Source organism: Callorhinchus milii, unplaced genomic scaffold (genome assembly GCF_018977255.1).
Source record: "Callorhinchus milii isolate IMCB2004 unplaced genomic scaffold, IMCB_Cmil_1.0 Scaffold10, whole genome shotgun sequence".
Taxonomy (NCBI): Eukaryota; Metazoa; Chordata; class Chondrichthyes; order Chimaeriformes; family Callorhinchidae; genus Callorhinchus; species Callorhinchus milii.
Genome location: NW_024704751.1, coordinates 5,522,411 through 5,537,513, shown reverse-complemented (window position 1 = coordinate 5,537,513; position 15,103 = coordinate 5,522,411). Strand labels below are relative to the sequence as shown.

The 15,103-nt window shown below is 43.7% G+C and overlaps 2 protein-coding genes across 8 annotated transcripts in view; both read left to right on the top strand.

Moving 5' to 3' along the window:
* Positions 1 to 5,817, top strand: part of ssh2a (slingshot protein phosphatase 2a) — a 67,046-nt gene extending 61,229 nt beyond the window's left edge. For all 3 annotated transcript variants that reach the window (XM_042338466.1, XM_007900772.2, XM_007900774.2), the window contains one exon: positions 12 to 5,817. In XM_042338466.1, the coding sequence (XP_042194400.1) occupies positions 12 to 2,141 (2,130 nt within the window). In that variant the 3' untranslated portion in view covers positions 2,142 to 5,817. The remainder of the gene's footprint in view (positions 1 to 11) is intronic.
* A 4,439-nt stretch (positions 5,818 to 10,256) lies between these two features.
* LOC103183340 (coronin-6) overlaps positions 10,257 to 15,103 on the top strand; it is a 52,252-nt gene continuing 47,405 nt past the window's right edge. For 4 of the 5 annotated variants that reach the window (XM_007900771.2, XM_007900770.2, XM_007900769.2 and 1 more), the window contains exon 1: positions 13,166 to 13,408. The gene's annotated coding sequence lies outside the window, so the exon portion shown is untranslated. Of the gene's footprint in view, positions 10,275 to 13,165; positions 13,409 to 15,103 lie in introns of those variants that run through there. The other variant, XM_007900768.2, reaches the window with a different exon arrangement.

Genomic DNA, 15,103 nt, shown 5'->3' with positions numbered 1-15,103 from the left:
TCTTTCTCTAGGAGAATCTGCTAGCAAAAACGTTAACCAAGAAATATTCACTAACAAGATCTCAGTCGTTAAATGTTATATCTGTGAAAGAAATAGTGACAGAAATAGAGTCCATCAACCAGGCTTCAGGCTTGTGCCAAAGTAAGACTGAAAGTATCCCACCCAATCCACCAAAGAGAAATACAATTCATGAACTGACAACAGAGTTGCATTGGTTTTCAGAAAATGCCAATGCTGCAAACAAATCTGGTGCAGAAAGGTACTCCACAGCCGAAAATAATTGTGAGAAAGTCAGAGATCTGATTGAACCTGAACCCGACGAACACAGTCCAGTAAGTATAGCAGTCACGAACAGCGAGGAGCCTCACGAAGAGTTGGCACAGGATGCGACCATAAACCACAACCAAGTGGCAAAATGGTGTCCTGGATCAGTGAAACGAGCCACTAAGGAGTTTGAGCAAAGGTTAAAGCAAGAGCAGGAACAAAATTCATGTGTGGTCACGTTACCAATACGCAAAAGCTCCAGAATTGACGGCGTTACAAGCACCGAATCTGTGGTGAAGGATAAGAGTGAGGATGACTCTCTCGAATCAACATCTACATTCAAGGATGAAGAAAATGAAAGCACAGTCGAAGGTATATTTTTGTCAACAGAGCACAATATGCCTCTCAGTGATGAATTAACCACGGATACTTTGGAGCACGAGTTACAACCGAGGCAGAAAATGGCCCAAGCAGAATCTGAGTTAGTGGAACGTAGAACAATACATTCTTATGAAACCTCTGAGCAACTGAGTTCACAAATGCAACTTCCAAAGAGAATTGAGATTATTGAGTATATCCATGCAGTTAAACAACTTGCATCTCAAGAAGATAATGATACCTTTGGCTTGTCTGGGGAGTCTGTTAAGGAAAAGTCTTCAGCAAACAGAAAGGATACAGTTGCCCATTCTGCAGATGATCAAGAAATCAAGACAGAGGTACGGCCTGCTCAGACTTCGAGGCTGCTAGAGCTTTTGCCATTGGATGTTCCAACCTTGACCCAAAAATGCAAGGGAGAAATGAATGAGGTGACCTTCACACTTGGCAGTCCTTCTGAAGAGGAAGATGATAGCTCAGCTAATGACGAAATGACAGCCTTTATCACTCATATTTCGCATTCACCATCAATAGGCTCGGAACATGTTTATCAGTCGCATATAGTACATCTGGAAGGTGTCACAGAACTAAGCACAGACACTGATGCAGAGATCCCTGGTGACAAATTGATCCATTCAGAGAACGAACTTCAGGAAACTGAAACCAGCGAGATGTCTTTGCAAAGGACAGGCACTCGCTGTATCGCTTACTTGAGTCATGAAGACTTGCAGTTGAGTTTCGACAGGTTTGATGAAAGTATCCGAGAGAGTTTCAACAGGTTTGAGGAAAGTTTCCAAGAGATGCAGGAGGCGTCCGATTCCTCCAGTCTCGCACCCAACCTTAGTCATATCTCTAACAATAACGGCATCAGTAAACTAAGCAGCACTCCAGGGATGGTTAAGCAGCGAGCAAAAGAAATTGAAGCTCGGATAAGGCAGGCAGGTCTCACAACTCCATCACAGATGAAGCGCTCAGCATCTATAGCCAAGCTTGGTTGCTTGGAGCTCTCAATGGACGATGTATCTAAAAGAGACTCTGATAGTTCTGAGACTTGGCGAACATTTTTTGATTCGTACGACAACACATCGTGGAGCGTTCAAAGCCCACGCGAGTTAAGAGACAAGTGCTCCGAGGAGGATGAGCCCAGCAAAAAACTGTGCGTCGTTTCCATCTGTGTCCCCCAACAAGAACTCCAGGCTACAAGGTGCTTTATGGAGCAACTTAAAACATCAGAGAACATTGTCCAAAGCAAACCTGTAGAGAAGCCCACAATTCAATACGCCAAAACATTCGAGTCAACCCAACCGAGTCCGCTAGAAAGTGCAGAGGAAAACCTTCCACCAATAAATTCACCGTCTCCTTCAGAGCTGGACAGTTGTAGCCACACCTCACTGATGGCTATAGCTCCTCGAGTGCAACACGGTCGAACTCATCCACTGAGGAGACTAAAAATGACTAATGAGAGAAAGCGGACATCCAATCCTTTATATAATACTATGTGATCCTAAACCTTGCCTTTTGTATATAAATCGGGCAAGCGTCTAAGGAACATGCACTTTATAGTTTGTTTTCTATATATTAAACATGAGGGAGGGTGATTTTTTTTTTGGAAGCTCGTGAAACCGTGGGTCGACTGAAAAGAGTGCGATTAAAACTGAACCCTTTTAACCATATGACCTTATTTATAGGAACACACCATCCACAACACAATGAATGAAGGTGTTTGATTGCAGATTCATTGACGTAAATATACCTCTCCATCAGGAAAATCAGGGAAAAGCAACTATTTTGATAAATTCTGATTTTTTGTTCAGTAAACTTAACACAACCTGTTGCTTTTTTTTTAATCATTCACAACACTCACCCTACTAAACCATTTGTAGAAATATTCTCATCATAAGAGTACTAATCTTGCCCCTCTTCCCAAAGCAGTTTTTAAAGCAATGTACTCTATCCCCAGAATTTGAATCCACTAGCCACGTTTAACTTGTATATAGTTTTAGATTGCCTCCTCCTTTCTTTGCCCCCCCCCCCCTCAAAAAAGTAAGTGTATAATATACACTTGTTGTGAAAATGGTTGTTTGACTCCTTTGGATTATACCTCATTATCTCAACCATTATCGCAAAACCTGGTGCTCAGCAGGCCATATCCATCCTGAAAGTGCCCTCGCCACATCCAGACCTTAATGATCCGTGGATCCCTGCTCATAAAGAGCCACTCAGAGACTGTTAGAAGCCGCCACGTTTTTTTTCCAATCTCCTCTCTGCTGAACCTTCCTTCTTGTCTGTTACCGTGAGAATGATGAAGCAAGCGGATGGATGCGGCTAGTTATTGTGTTGGCTTGTGTGTTCTTTGAAGGTGGTCTGTATTCAGGGTTAATCTGAAGTATTACTTGAACACTACTGTGGGACTCCCAGCGGCTCCCTCCAATATCAGTTGAAGGGAAATCTTTGTAATAAGTCAACTGAACTCTGTCTCCCCGCGTCACTTTTGTACATTCTGCCCCTACAGTGCTGCCTCTGATATTCCTGTTGAAAAGGACTAAAATTCATCGCACATGTTTAATCTTAATCCAGTGTCTTGTTTTCATGAGCATTTTCCCCCCCAAAAACAGTAAACTCTTCATTCTGTTTTCATGTTTTATTTGGAAACAAAATCGACTTCACGCCTTTATTTCTGTTACTTGTGTGTCTACTTCATTGTTTGTTGGTTTTCTTGCCTCTAAGTGTGCATTCAATAAGGGCAAGATTTCTTGATACGGACTGGAAATGTTTTGGATTGCAATTTGCTATTTTTGCGTTTTATGTTTAAAAACAAAGCGACTCATTCAGTAATAGCAGCAGTAGTGTGAAAGAATATCAAGAAAAGTCTTCCTTGGATAAATAGTTAGAGATTTGCACTGTTTGGAATATTATAAAACCTGCTGTGTCTGGTATCACTCCAAATTCTAGATTAGATGTACCGAAAAAAGAAGATAAGACGAGAAAACGGTGGTATTCTTGAAAGAATCATTTTTCTTCTCCCTCTCTTCCACCTGCTTATCTTCTCTGTACCTTATTTTCCCGCCTGGTCAATGTACATCCCTCCCGCACAGTTTATTATGTCAGTCATTATACTGCTGTTTGCCAAACATATCTTTGATTTTCAATCTCGCACATATTTTACCAGGGCACAAATGCTACGTTTTTTTTAAAAAAGCCTAGATAAAACTCGTCACTGTGGGCAGGAACCCATTCTTACAAAGATGCTTTTCCACTTTATCTGGGATATTGTGCGAAGATCCTTTTTTAAATAAAGTCAGCTAAAGTGCTCGATGATTAGATGTTTCATGTATGTGCCTGTGCATACTGCGGGAGTTGTTTTCCCCCTCCCGCAGTCCATCCCTGCAGGATTTTTAAACCAATTCAGCTACGAACGGCAGAGTTTTACTTTAAACAACGCAACAGTTTCAATCGACGAACCTTCTCATAAAACAGGATCTGTGAACTTTTAAAAGTCCTGCGCGAAGACAAAAACCCTGCGTTACAGAATACCGGCGTGTATGTTCCTGGAAATCTTATATCTTAATCTTTTGCACATTTCTGTTTTCTCCATTCTTTTTACAGGAGGGCGTGTGTGTGGGAGGGAGAGGGCTGTTTCTTCCCAATCAACCCCCATTTAGAATGTGGGGAGGGATGTGTGTGGAAAAGGCGTGGGGTGAGGTCCCTTCCACTACCGTCCCATTGAACTCGGACTGCAGTTTGCGTAGTTAAGGCAAAGAGTCAGGTTCCACCAGATAAGACCTGCGGTTGCATATCATGGCTCTGTTAGATCACGAACTAATCTTCTGCCCCATGTGCACCGAGTAACAGGGAACGTTTGGCATTTGTAGTTCTTGGTAATGACGTGGGTGCATATTTGCTCAGACTGGAGGGCTGCCGTGCTGATTGTGTTTTATTTTTAAGCCGCCCCCACCATACTCCTTCGCCCCCCCCCCACCCCATTGCCCCACATTATCAGGGCTCACGCTTGCCCTGTCGTGCATTTGGTTTATCAATCGCAGCTTTTAAAAAAAAAAGCAGCAAAATGACCAGGATGTTCCAAACTGCAATAACCGATGACAGATTTGCAGTTCTTTACAGTTTTAAATTGAGGGAGGACATCAGACTTGTAACCAAAATGTGGAGGTTTTTTTTTGTTACCTAAAGAGTAATGTAAGATGTATTATTTGCTCAGGAGAGCCAGCCACAAGGCTTCTGCTCGAAGTTTAAATGCAGGAGTCACTCAGAGGCTTTTTATTAAACCAACGCAATTCAGTTTTTAAAGCGCATTTCGGTTTTTTGTACAAATCAAATGTAGGCAGTCCTTTTCCGACAGTGGTTATGGTTATTATTGTTTACATTGTGAATATTCAAGCTGTACAATACATTTTTCTTAAATTATAACTTGTACCGTACGGGCAGGGAGTTGCACGTGTCGTCCTGTTTGCCTTGCTGGTCGGTAGTTGCACTCGCTTTGTGCGTACGAAACTGATTTATTTTTACACAGTATATTCTGCAAGTTGCTTTTTTTTAAATAAAAAAAATCCTGTAAATTGTGACTCGCCACATGTACTGCATTGTGTTTTTTTTTAAAAATCCGCTTTTAATTCATTCTGGTGGTTCTGTTTAGTTTGAAAAACAAGAGCTTTTGTTTTTTATTCTAGCTTGATGCTATTTGATTGGTGCAGCGTGTTTTCAAACCTCTTCACTGATCACAGAGAAGGAATATTTCCTTTATTTTGACAGGAGTAGCAAATGCCTTTTCAAATAAATCTGTGTGTGTGTGTGTGTGTGCTTGTTGAGATGTGTGGGGGGCTGCGGGTGGTGGGTAAGTAGTCAGAGCACAATCTAGAACCCATCCGGGTTGAAATATTTTTTTTGTTCCACGCACTCATTTTGTGGACACCGGTTTCCAAGTCAGGACTCATCGCTTATCATACTTCAACTCACTCCGTTGATTTGACCCTTTTCTGCCACTGGATTCGCTCTCCACTTGTTAAGATTGACATTTACTGTATTTTTTTTATTATTATGGGGTGTTCCACTGTAGATTTTTATGCAAGTGCGCTACGTTGCTTAATGTGAAGTCATGCACTGTTGTATGAAATCCAATGTTCTTGTTACAAAAATGAATAAATTTTTATTTTGGACGATGAATCCTTTTTGCGTGTTTTATTGAGTGTTTTATCATCTTTTAATCAACTTCAGTTGGGTTGCTAAGTGAGAAGAAATAAGGCTGAGGTCAGAATGCATTTTTTCATACCGACAGCGTTCTGAAGTTGTGAAATACTCTGTGCTGGAAAATTGCAAGATGGAATCAACAGGAATAATGTTTTTTTAAAAAAAGACCGAGAATTGAAATGGTTTTAAGGGTTAAAGCAAAAGGGTAGAGCAATTGGATTAAAAAGGTCTTCCAAATCTAAAGCTGGTGGAACAGGCTCAATGGGCTGAATGGCCTCCTCTTATTCTTGTTTTGCTGTCTTTGATAAGAATGGTTTCCGTTTTCAAATGGCCAGAATCATCCTATTGAGTTTTCACAACATCCCTCGCATTTGGTAACCGCCTGAGGTCTTGTCCTACTTTGCGTTTCCCATGATCGCACACAGTCTTCCCAAGTTACTCCTTTACAGCATTAAACCATTATTTGTCCTGGTTTTAGTTGACTTCAGCAAAATGCATGCCAGATCCAGTCACAGACGGTCAAAAGTAGCAAAACAATGTTGCTCATATCCCATTATATAACCAGCATCATCTAAGTATAACCTTACAAAGTACCAAACCTAGATCCAAGTACAATATGCCTTTCAATTATGGGCTCTTAAGTACGCTATGGTCTGTCTACCGTTAAATCCCATCTGAAAACAGTTTACAGTTTGTAGTTTATACAAACTATTTATATGTACTTATTTTTGGGCAGAGTGGGAATGGAGGGCATCTTGTTTTTGTATTTGTTTACATCGAGTTGCTGAAAGACTCGAGGAACTGGCACAAGAATCCGTGTCAAGCGGCCAGGATCAGCTGCAATTCATACAAACCCTGAACCAAAACAATTGGGGATTATTCTCCGTGACTCACTAAAGAACTTGAGACAGGGAAACGAGCAAGTTCACCTGAGGTGTCAGACTGGTTCAGTTAGTAGCGCTCTCGCCTCTGAGTCAGAAGGTTATAGCTCCACATCCATATTTTGAACTCTTGACTCAACTGGCGCTACAAACGCAGTGCTTTGGGAGGAGGAGTGGGGGGGAGAGAACACTGATTTGCCAGAGGAGATGTTAAACCAGGTTCCATTTACCTGTTCAGGTTGATGTTAAATATCCCATGGCTCTACTGGCAAACAGAAGGGAGTTTCGCCCAGTGTCCTGGCTGAAATACCCCAGATAAAATTGGTTAATCACTTCATGACTGTGTAAAAGTTGACTTATGCATTCATAGACAAAATACAGTCACTGCACTATACTGTAAATCCTGTGATACATAAACATAAATCTATGACACATCCTCCTGACATGAAAGGTGCAAGGCTCAAATGCAAGATATTATGTTACTTGCATCTAGTTACTTAATCAAGCAGGGCTTTTTTGTCCAAAATCCATTGCCATTTCACCATGGTTACAGTAATAAGTTTGGCCTCGCCCCTGTCCCACCCCAACAATTAAAGCTGGTTCATTTGCTACAGTGGAAAAAGTAAAACGTGGCTTATAATAATCTTTCATTTGATGTAGCCTTATCACATCATTGAGACATCTCAAAACGCTTCACAGGATATACTGTAAAGTGGATTAATTGTATTTTGTGGGCAAAACGCGACAGCCAGTTGCACACAGCAATGTCCCACAAACCGTCATGGAGTGAGTCACCAATTTTATTTGGGAGGTTGTTGGCCAGGACACCGGGAGAAACTCCTTTCTCTTTTCGAATACTGTCCTTGTTCCTGGATTGTTTTCCCAGTATCTGCCACCTCCTATGTCCAGTTCTCACGATCTATTTCCTGCTTAATCTAACAGGCCCCTTGCTGCATGGCCCCCACCCTACCTGCGTCGCCATAGTTGGCCGAGCTTTCAGATTTGACACCCCTAACCTCTGGAACTCAATCCCTCTACCCCTCCATCTTGTTATTCTATGTGAAGGGTCCTGTGTAAATGTAAAAGGCTGTATTCTCACTCTCTAGGTCCCAAGGGTAGTTAGTGAGTGAGTTTTAAGAGGTGATTATGCTGCTTAGCACAAATGGAACGATCTGGGTGCTTATCTAATGCTAACAAGCAATGGGAACACCCAACACGGATCACGTAGCTCTTTCCCCCACTCACTGTTCGAGAATTGGTCAAATAAAAATGCCCTCCACTAACAGACCTCTGGCTTTCCTTTGTCTGGAGCAAGTCAACATGAAGACAGTAGCAGACATGGTTGGCAGTGTAACAAGAGTCCCTCTCATAGGAATATTTTGATTGTAACAGACTTTTGAGACTGCAATGGAAAGTGCTCCAGCATGAGACCTTTTTTTTGGAAAATGCTCTAGGGTGAAACTCCGCTGGTAACATTTCCATTTGCAGTGCAAAGATAGGCGACCTCCTCCCATCAGCGTCTGTTGTGTGCGACTGGGTGATCCCAGGGGTACGATAACAGCGTGAATCGTGCATTTTGAGCAGTGACGTTTCAGGACAGTCAGTTCCTCGCTACCTGGTCTTATACTCGTCCATTTCTTCTGTGACTGCCACAAGCCTCAGAGCCTTGGCTGGGAAACATTCCAAGGAACATTAATACTTGGAGGGCTTTAAAGCCATCGCCATTATGGCCTGATGCATTACTTCTCTATTATTCGGATTAACAATGGTTTATTCCTGTTGCTATTTCTTACCAAGGGAAAGTCATTGTCGAGAGAACCGTTCCCCTGCGAACCGGCGCACAGTGACTAACACTCCCCAGCGCAATGCTGGGGGAACGTTGCGTCATTGGAGGTGGCACCCTACGGGGCCAGACGTAAACCAAGGTCCCAGCTGCCGGTTCGAATGGATGTTAAAGATCCCGAAGCACTGTTCGAGAGAAAAGAATTAATTCTCCAGATTCATTTATTATTCACCTCATTGCTGGAGTGACAGATCCAAAGCAAAATACTTTGGGTATGGGGGGCCAAAGGGGCCTTCTTCCTCCGAACCAAATCTTGTTATCCTGCGAAACGTGCACTCGCAATGCGCTTTGCCATCGGTTGGTGGCGCTGTCTTAAACTACGCTGTTCTGCTGCAATCTAACTTGCGACCCAACCCATCTGTTAACTCATTGAAGCCACTTCTCGTGCCTACAACAAGTGTTTTTTGGGTTTTCTCTATCCGATCTGATCATTGCCGTCCAAATTATTTAGCGCCAGCGATTACATCTTTTCTCCGTGAAAGAGGTCTTGGCTTGCACGTAGCGCGCTCCATTTGTCCTCTGGTGCAGTCGATAGTTGACTGGCCAGTAAAAACGCATCCCACTGATGGCATCAATCTCGGCCAGCGAACCTATGTGTTTGTACAAGAGTGCATTCTTTCCCTCGCCGACTTGGCCGCATTCTGCATCCTTGTCCAAACTACAATGGTTTGACATGTGCAAGTAATTATTTTTTTCCGCTCACATCTACAACAAACAGTGTTGCTCCAGGGTTTCATGCCTGTGCTTAGGACACGGGTTTATCTCCCAACTTGACCATTTACTGGATAACAATGGTGGGGGGGAAAGAGTTACGGGGAACATTTAGTTGTTTTGTTCGACCAATAACATGGCGAGGGGGGAGGAAAGGGGGACCCCAAGCGAGAAGGCAAGCCATTCGCAAAATAGGAGGGGAATGGAAAAGAAACTTACATTTGATTCCGTGCCTTTCACGTCAGAAGGACATTATATTTGTAAGGTCAGGGTTTGGAGGGATACGGAGCCAAGGGAGGGTAATTGAACTTGAGGTGCAGATCAGACATGATCTTATAGAATGACGGAACAGGCTCGAGGGGCTGAATGGCCTCCTCCTACGTTTGTATGTCTTAAAGCGCTTTGCTGGATTTTACTGTGAGGTGCGGTAAGAAAGAAGCCCTTTAGATACTGAGCACTGTGGGGGGAATATTACAGCCTCAATGTGTTTCAAGGATGTGACATAGCTCGAGAGTTTAGAGGGCACTGATAAACCACTCAAACATTGCTCTCTGGTGAGACTGAGAGTCTCGCATTGCGATACATTAACAGATATCCTGGGTTGCTGCCTCATTTGAACACTTCAAAGGGATTCGGAGGATGACTTAAAATGAAGACAAACCTTAAGATGGAAACAAATATCATTCGATCCCTCCACCCAAACGATGGACCGCAGCCTTCATCACACCAATAAATATTTTATTCCGATAATACCATGTGCTGAACAAATTGGTGCTGTGTTACTCATTCTCAAGTGCCGCGTGATTCATTTTGCAGTTTAAATTACAGCTATGAATACATTCCCAAATATTGTTGCGCTTTTACACTACGTCACTGTAGTGCTGCTTATCTGTTTCCCTGCGGAGGTGACCAATGATCTGCTGCCTTTATAGGCATCAAACTTCACTGTGGAGCCCTTGTGATGTGAACAAATGTGGATGCTCTCAACGGAAACTGAGGTAAATAACAAGCTCCGCTGATGGCAAGAGAAGGGCTTTCCATGTAAAAGAAATGAACTGTAGTGAAATGTTATCTGTAGGGTCTCATCAGTGTCAGTGAATTAGGTTAAGTCTACCTCAGGTTGAAATCCAGCACTCCACGCTTAGAGGATACAGTCACAGAGCAGCGAGCCGTGCTGTTACCAATGAGTAAATAATCCTGACATTTGCCGCAGTGTCTGTCATGTCGGGAGGACGTCTCAAATTGCTACGCAAGATTTACTGTAAAGTGCGGTGGCTCTGTGTTTTGTAGCTGAATGTATCAAATAGTTAATCGGTAATAAAGAAATGTAAAGGCCGCAAAGACCTTAGTAAAGTTATCTCCATTTCAGCAGCGGCAACAACAACAACTTGCGTTTATCATAGAATCACAGAATTGTACGGCACGGAAGGAGGGCCATTCGGCCCATCGTGTCTGTGCCAGCGCGTTGAAAACAGCTGTCCAAATCAATCCCGCTCCCCCGCTCTCTCCCCATAGCCCTGCGAACCTGTCCTCCCCAAATAGTTATCTACTTCTCTCTTAAAAGTTGTTATCGAACATTATAAAGTCATCGCCTTATGTAGCACCTTTAATGCGGGGTAGCGTTAGGGAACGGCCCACTGTTCTCAATGGTCTGTCATACATTTATTTGTTTGTTTGTTTGTTTATTTATTTTCCTGCAAAGCGAGAGCTGTTTATTTCCGGCACGCTTGTCGTTTGGTGGCTGGGAAGAGGGCAGGCGCTTGATGAATTGCACCAAAGCATTCGGTCTAATTATTTGTCATTTACGTGGCAAATAGCAACAAGAGGAGCGGCTGGAACTGACTGCTATGTGGACAAAAGTCATGGAGGATTTAACCTTGGGTTACTGCAAACAAAGTGCACTTCTCGGGCAGCAAGTGGAAGCCGAGGACATTCCTAATAACATATATTCCGTATTTGACATATTTGACATTTGTAGGCTTCAGATCCTACAAACGCAAGGATTATTATTGCTATGTTTTCTGCGCAACCTTGCTTCAAGGCACAATCGAGGCCAAGGAGCCCACAAAGAATACGGTCACTACACCCGTGTCCTGGCCGAAAGGCAAGAAAATTTCACCCCGCCCTCCTGTGTGAAAATCAGCGCTCCAGAACGCGACCCCGCTAGGTAAATTCGAGTTGTTGTTGTCGTTGGCGGCGGCGGCGGTGTTGGTTTGCCTACAAAATGCAACAACCACCTGCATTTACATAGCGCCCTCCAAGTGTGGGCGCGTCTCTCGGAGATCTTACACAGTCACTACGCTTTACAGTAAATCCTGCGAAGAATGCTTATCATTATTGAGAACGGCGCAATATCAAACGCGAGGATTATTGCATTAGTCTGCAAAGTACAACAGCTCAAGAGTGTTTCAATTATTATTATTAATTATTATTATTATTAATAGCAACTTCTCCTCTCAAAACGTTGCTTGGACTCAGTATATTTGTCGTCCATTAGATTTGGGTGTGAAGAGGGAATCCTTTTGTTGTTATTATTGGAACATTTCACGTAAACTATGGTCTTTATTGTTACACATTAAAGCCATTCAACCTTCTGGGGCTGTGGCTGATATTGGTGGTTGAGGTTGGATCAGCTGTTGTCTGTCTGCCTGAGTGCCTGGGCTGACTATAATGGCAGGTTAGCTACACACAGGACAGATACACACACACAGGACAGATACACACACACACACACAGGACAGATACACACACACACACAGGACAGATACACACACACACAGGACAGATACACAGGACAGATACACACACACACACAGGACAGATACACACACACAGGACAGATACACACACACACACAGGACAGATACACAGGACAGATACACACACACACAGGACAGATACACACACACACACACAGGACAGATACACACACACAGGACAGATACACAGGACAGATACACACACACAGGCCAGATACACAGGACAGATACACACACACAGGCCAGATACACAGGACAGATACACACACACACAGGACAGATACACACACACAGGACAGATACACAGGACAGATACACACACACACAGGACAGATACACACACACACAGGACAGATACACAGGACAGATACACACACACACAGGACAGATACACACACACAGGACAGATACACAGGACAGATACACACACACACAGGACACACAGGACAGATACACACACACACAGGACAGATACACACACACACACACACAGGACAGATACACACACACACACACAGGACAGATACACAGGACAGATACACACACACACACACAGGACAGATACACACACACACAGGACAGATACACAGGACAGATACACACACACACACAGACACACAGGACAGATACACACACACACACAGGACAGATACACAGGACAGATACACACACACACACACACACACAGGACAGATACACACACACACACAGGACGGATACACAGGACAGATACACACACACACACAGCACAGCACAGACACACAGGACAGATACACACACACACACACAGGACAGATACACACACACACACACAGGACAGATACACAGGACAGATACACACACACACAGCACAGATACACACACACACAGGACAGCTACACACACACAGCACAGATACACACACACACACACACACACACAGCACAGACACACAGGACAGATACACAGCACAGATCTACAAACACAGCACAGCACAGACACACACACACACACACACACACAGGATAGACAGACACACAGAATAGACAGACAGACACATACACACACACAGGACAGCCAGAGACACACATACACACACACACACACACAGACCCCCCCCCCGGGGCTGTGAGCTCTCACGCCCTCTCCCCCACCTCCAGCACAGCTGAGATCTGAAGCCGAATCCATTCGTCAGTTTCCGCTCAATCTTTCGCTCTCTCTCTCTCTCTCTCTCTGTTCCCCACTCAGTGTCTGTAACTCGTTGCAGCCCCTTTTGGATCCAACCTTCCCCCCCACCCCCACACCCTCCTCTCTGCTCTCCTTTTTTTTTCTCTCTCTCCCTCTCTCTCCCTCCCTCCCTTTCAGCAAAGATCTCACTCACCTTCTTCTTTTTGGTAAGTACAATTTTATTTGATTTGATTTGTTTTCCTCTCCTAAATCGTAGTCGATCTTCATTCAATAATCTTCTCCCCCCCCACCCCCACCCCCCACCCTTTCTCTCTCTCCCTCTCCCTCTCTCCCTCTCTCTCTCTGTGTGTATGTGGTGCATTTCTCAGGGAAGGAGAGAAGGAGAAAGAGACCAAAAAAAAAGAGAGAGAGAGAGAGAGAGAGACCTTACACTCATAATAAATATTTCACTCCAATCTAACGGTTTGCAAATGAAAGCATCTGTAGCTTTTGCAATCATTGCATTTGCAACAACACCCCCCACCCCCACCCCCATCCCTACCCCCATCCCCTCTCCCCCCCAAAAAAAAACCCTCTCCCAATACAAGATAAACCCTCAAATAAGTCGAGGCAACCTTCAAGCTGAAGGATTTGTGCAATAAAAGGAGCCCTGAGCTGTATATATTCTTCTTTTTTTTCCTCTCTATATTAGGAAATTAGCCTCTGAGCCATATCTGAGACAGACAGAGAGGGAGAGAGAGAGAGAGAGAGAGAGAAAGAGGGTGGGTGGAGGGGTGGGGGAAGGCTGGACATGCTGTCAAAACCCACAAGGAAATTCAGAACTCTTCAGTGGTCTTTTCGAGTAAGAAGTGGGGGTGTGGGGGTGTGTGTGTGGGGAATAAATGGAAATAACTTCATTTGATTTTTCTGGTTTGAGGGTGAAATGCCTGTGTCCTCCCTGTGATATTCAGTAGCTATCTGCAGGCTGACAGGTTTATAGGGGGTGGGGGGGGTGGGGGGTTATATAATATATATATATATATACATATAATGTGTGTGTGTATATATATATAATGTGTGTGTGTGCATATGTGTGTGTGTGAGTATATATATATATATATAATTGTCACTTGATGTGGTGCAGTCTTGGTTCAATTTATAGCAACAGGACCAGACAGTATGTTTATACCTCAGCTGTTGCAGCCTTTTAATTGACTGTGTCATTTCTGCAACGACACGTTTGTACCTCTCCCCCTCCACACACACCCCCCACCCACACCCTCCCCCCAATGTCACCAGTAAGTTAGAGAGAGAGCAATTTGCGCAGCTTAACTGCTTGACTTGTGTGTGTGGGTGAGTGTGTGTGTGTTGTGTGTGTGTGTGTGTTTTTATTTAAACACGATTTTGCATCTTTCCTCTCTACTCTTCCCTTTCTTCCACACACACACAAAAAATAATGCAATCCCACCCCCTCTCTCTCTCTCTCTCTGTCCCCCACCCCTCAAAATAATATAATCCTTATAATATAATGCCCAGCCCCTGGGAGTGTCTTACCAACGTGAAAGGCGCTGTACACATGTAATGTGTTGTTATATAATCTGTAAAGCGAATAGTTGTGAACGACCTTGACAGGTGTCTTTGAGGCCAAAAGCTTAACAGAATGGACTGTGTGTAGAATCCATTCTGTGGAATTTCCTGACTGAGAACCATTGCTAAGCCATTAGCTTTTATAGAGGCAATTGATACATGTGAAATGCACATGAATGACCCTCTTATCATCATTGGAAACGTTTGCAATACTAATACTACTACTAATAATAATAATCATCATCATCCTTGCGTTTGATGTGGCGCTCTATCATACTGTTCAGACGTCTCATGTTGCGAAACGGGGTTCGCTGTATACTTTGTGGGCGAAACGC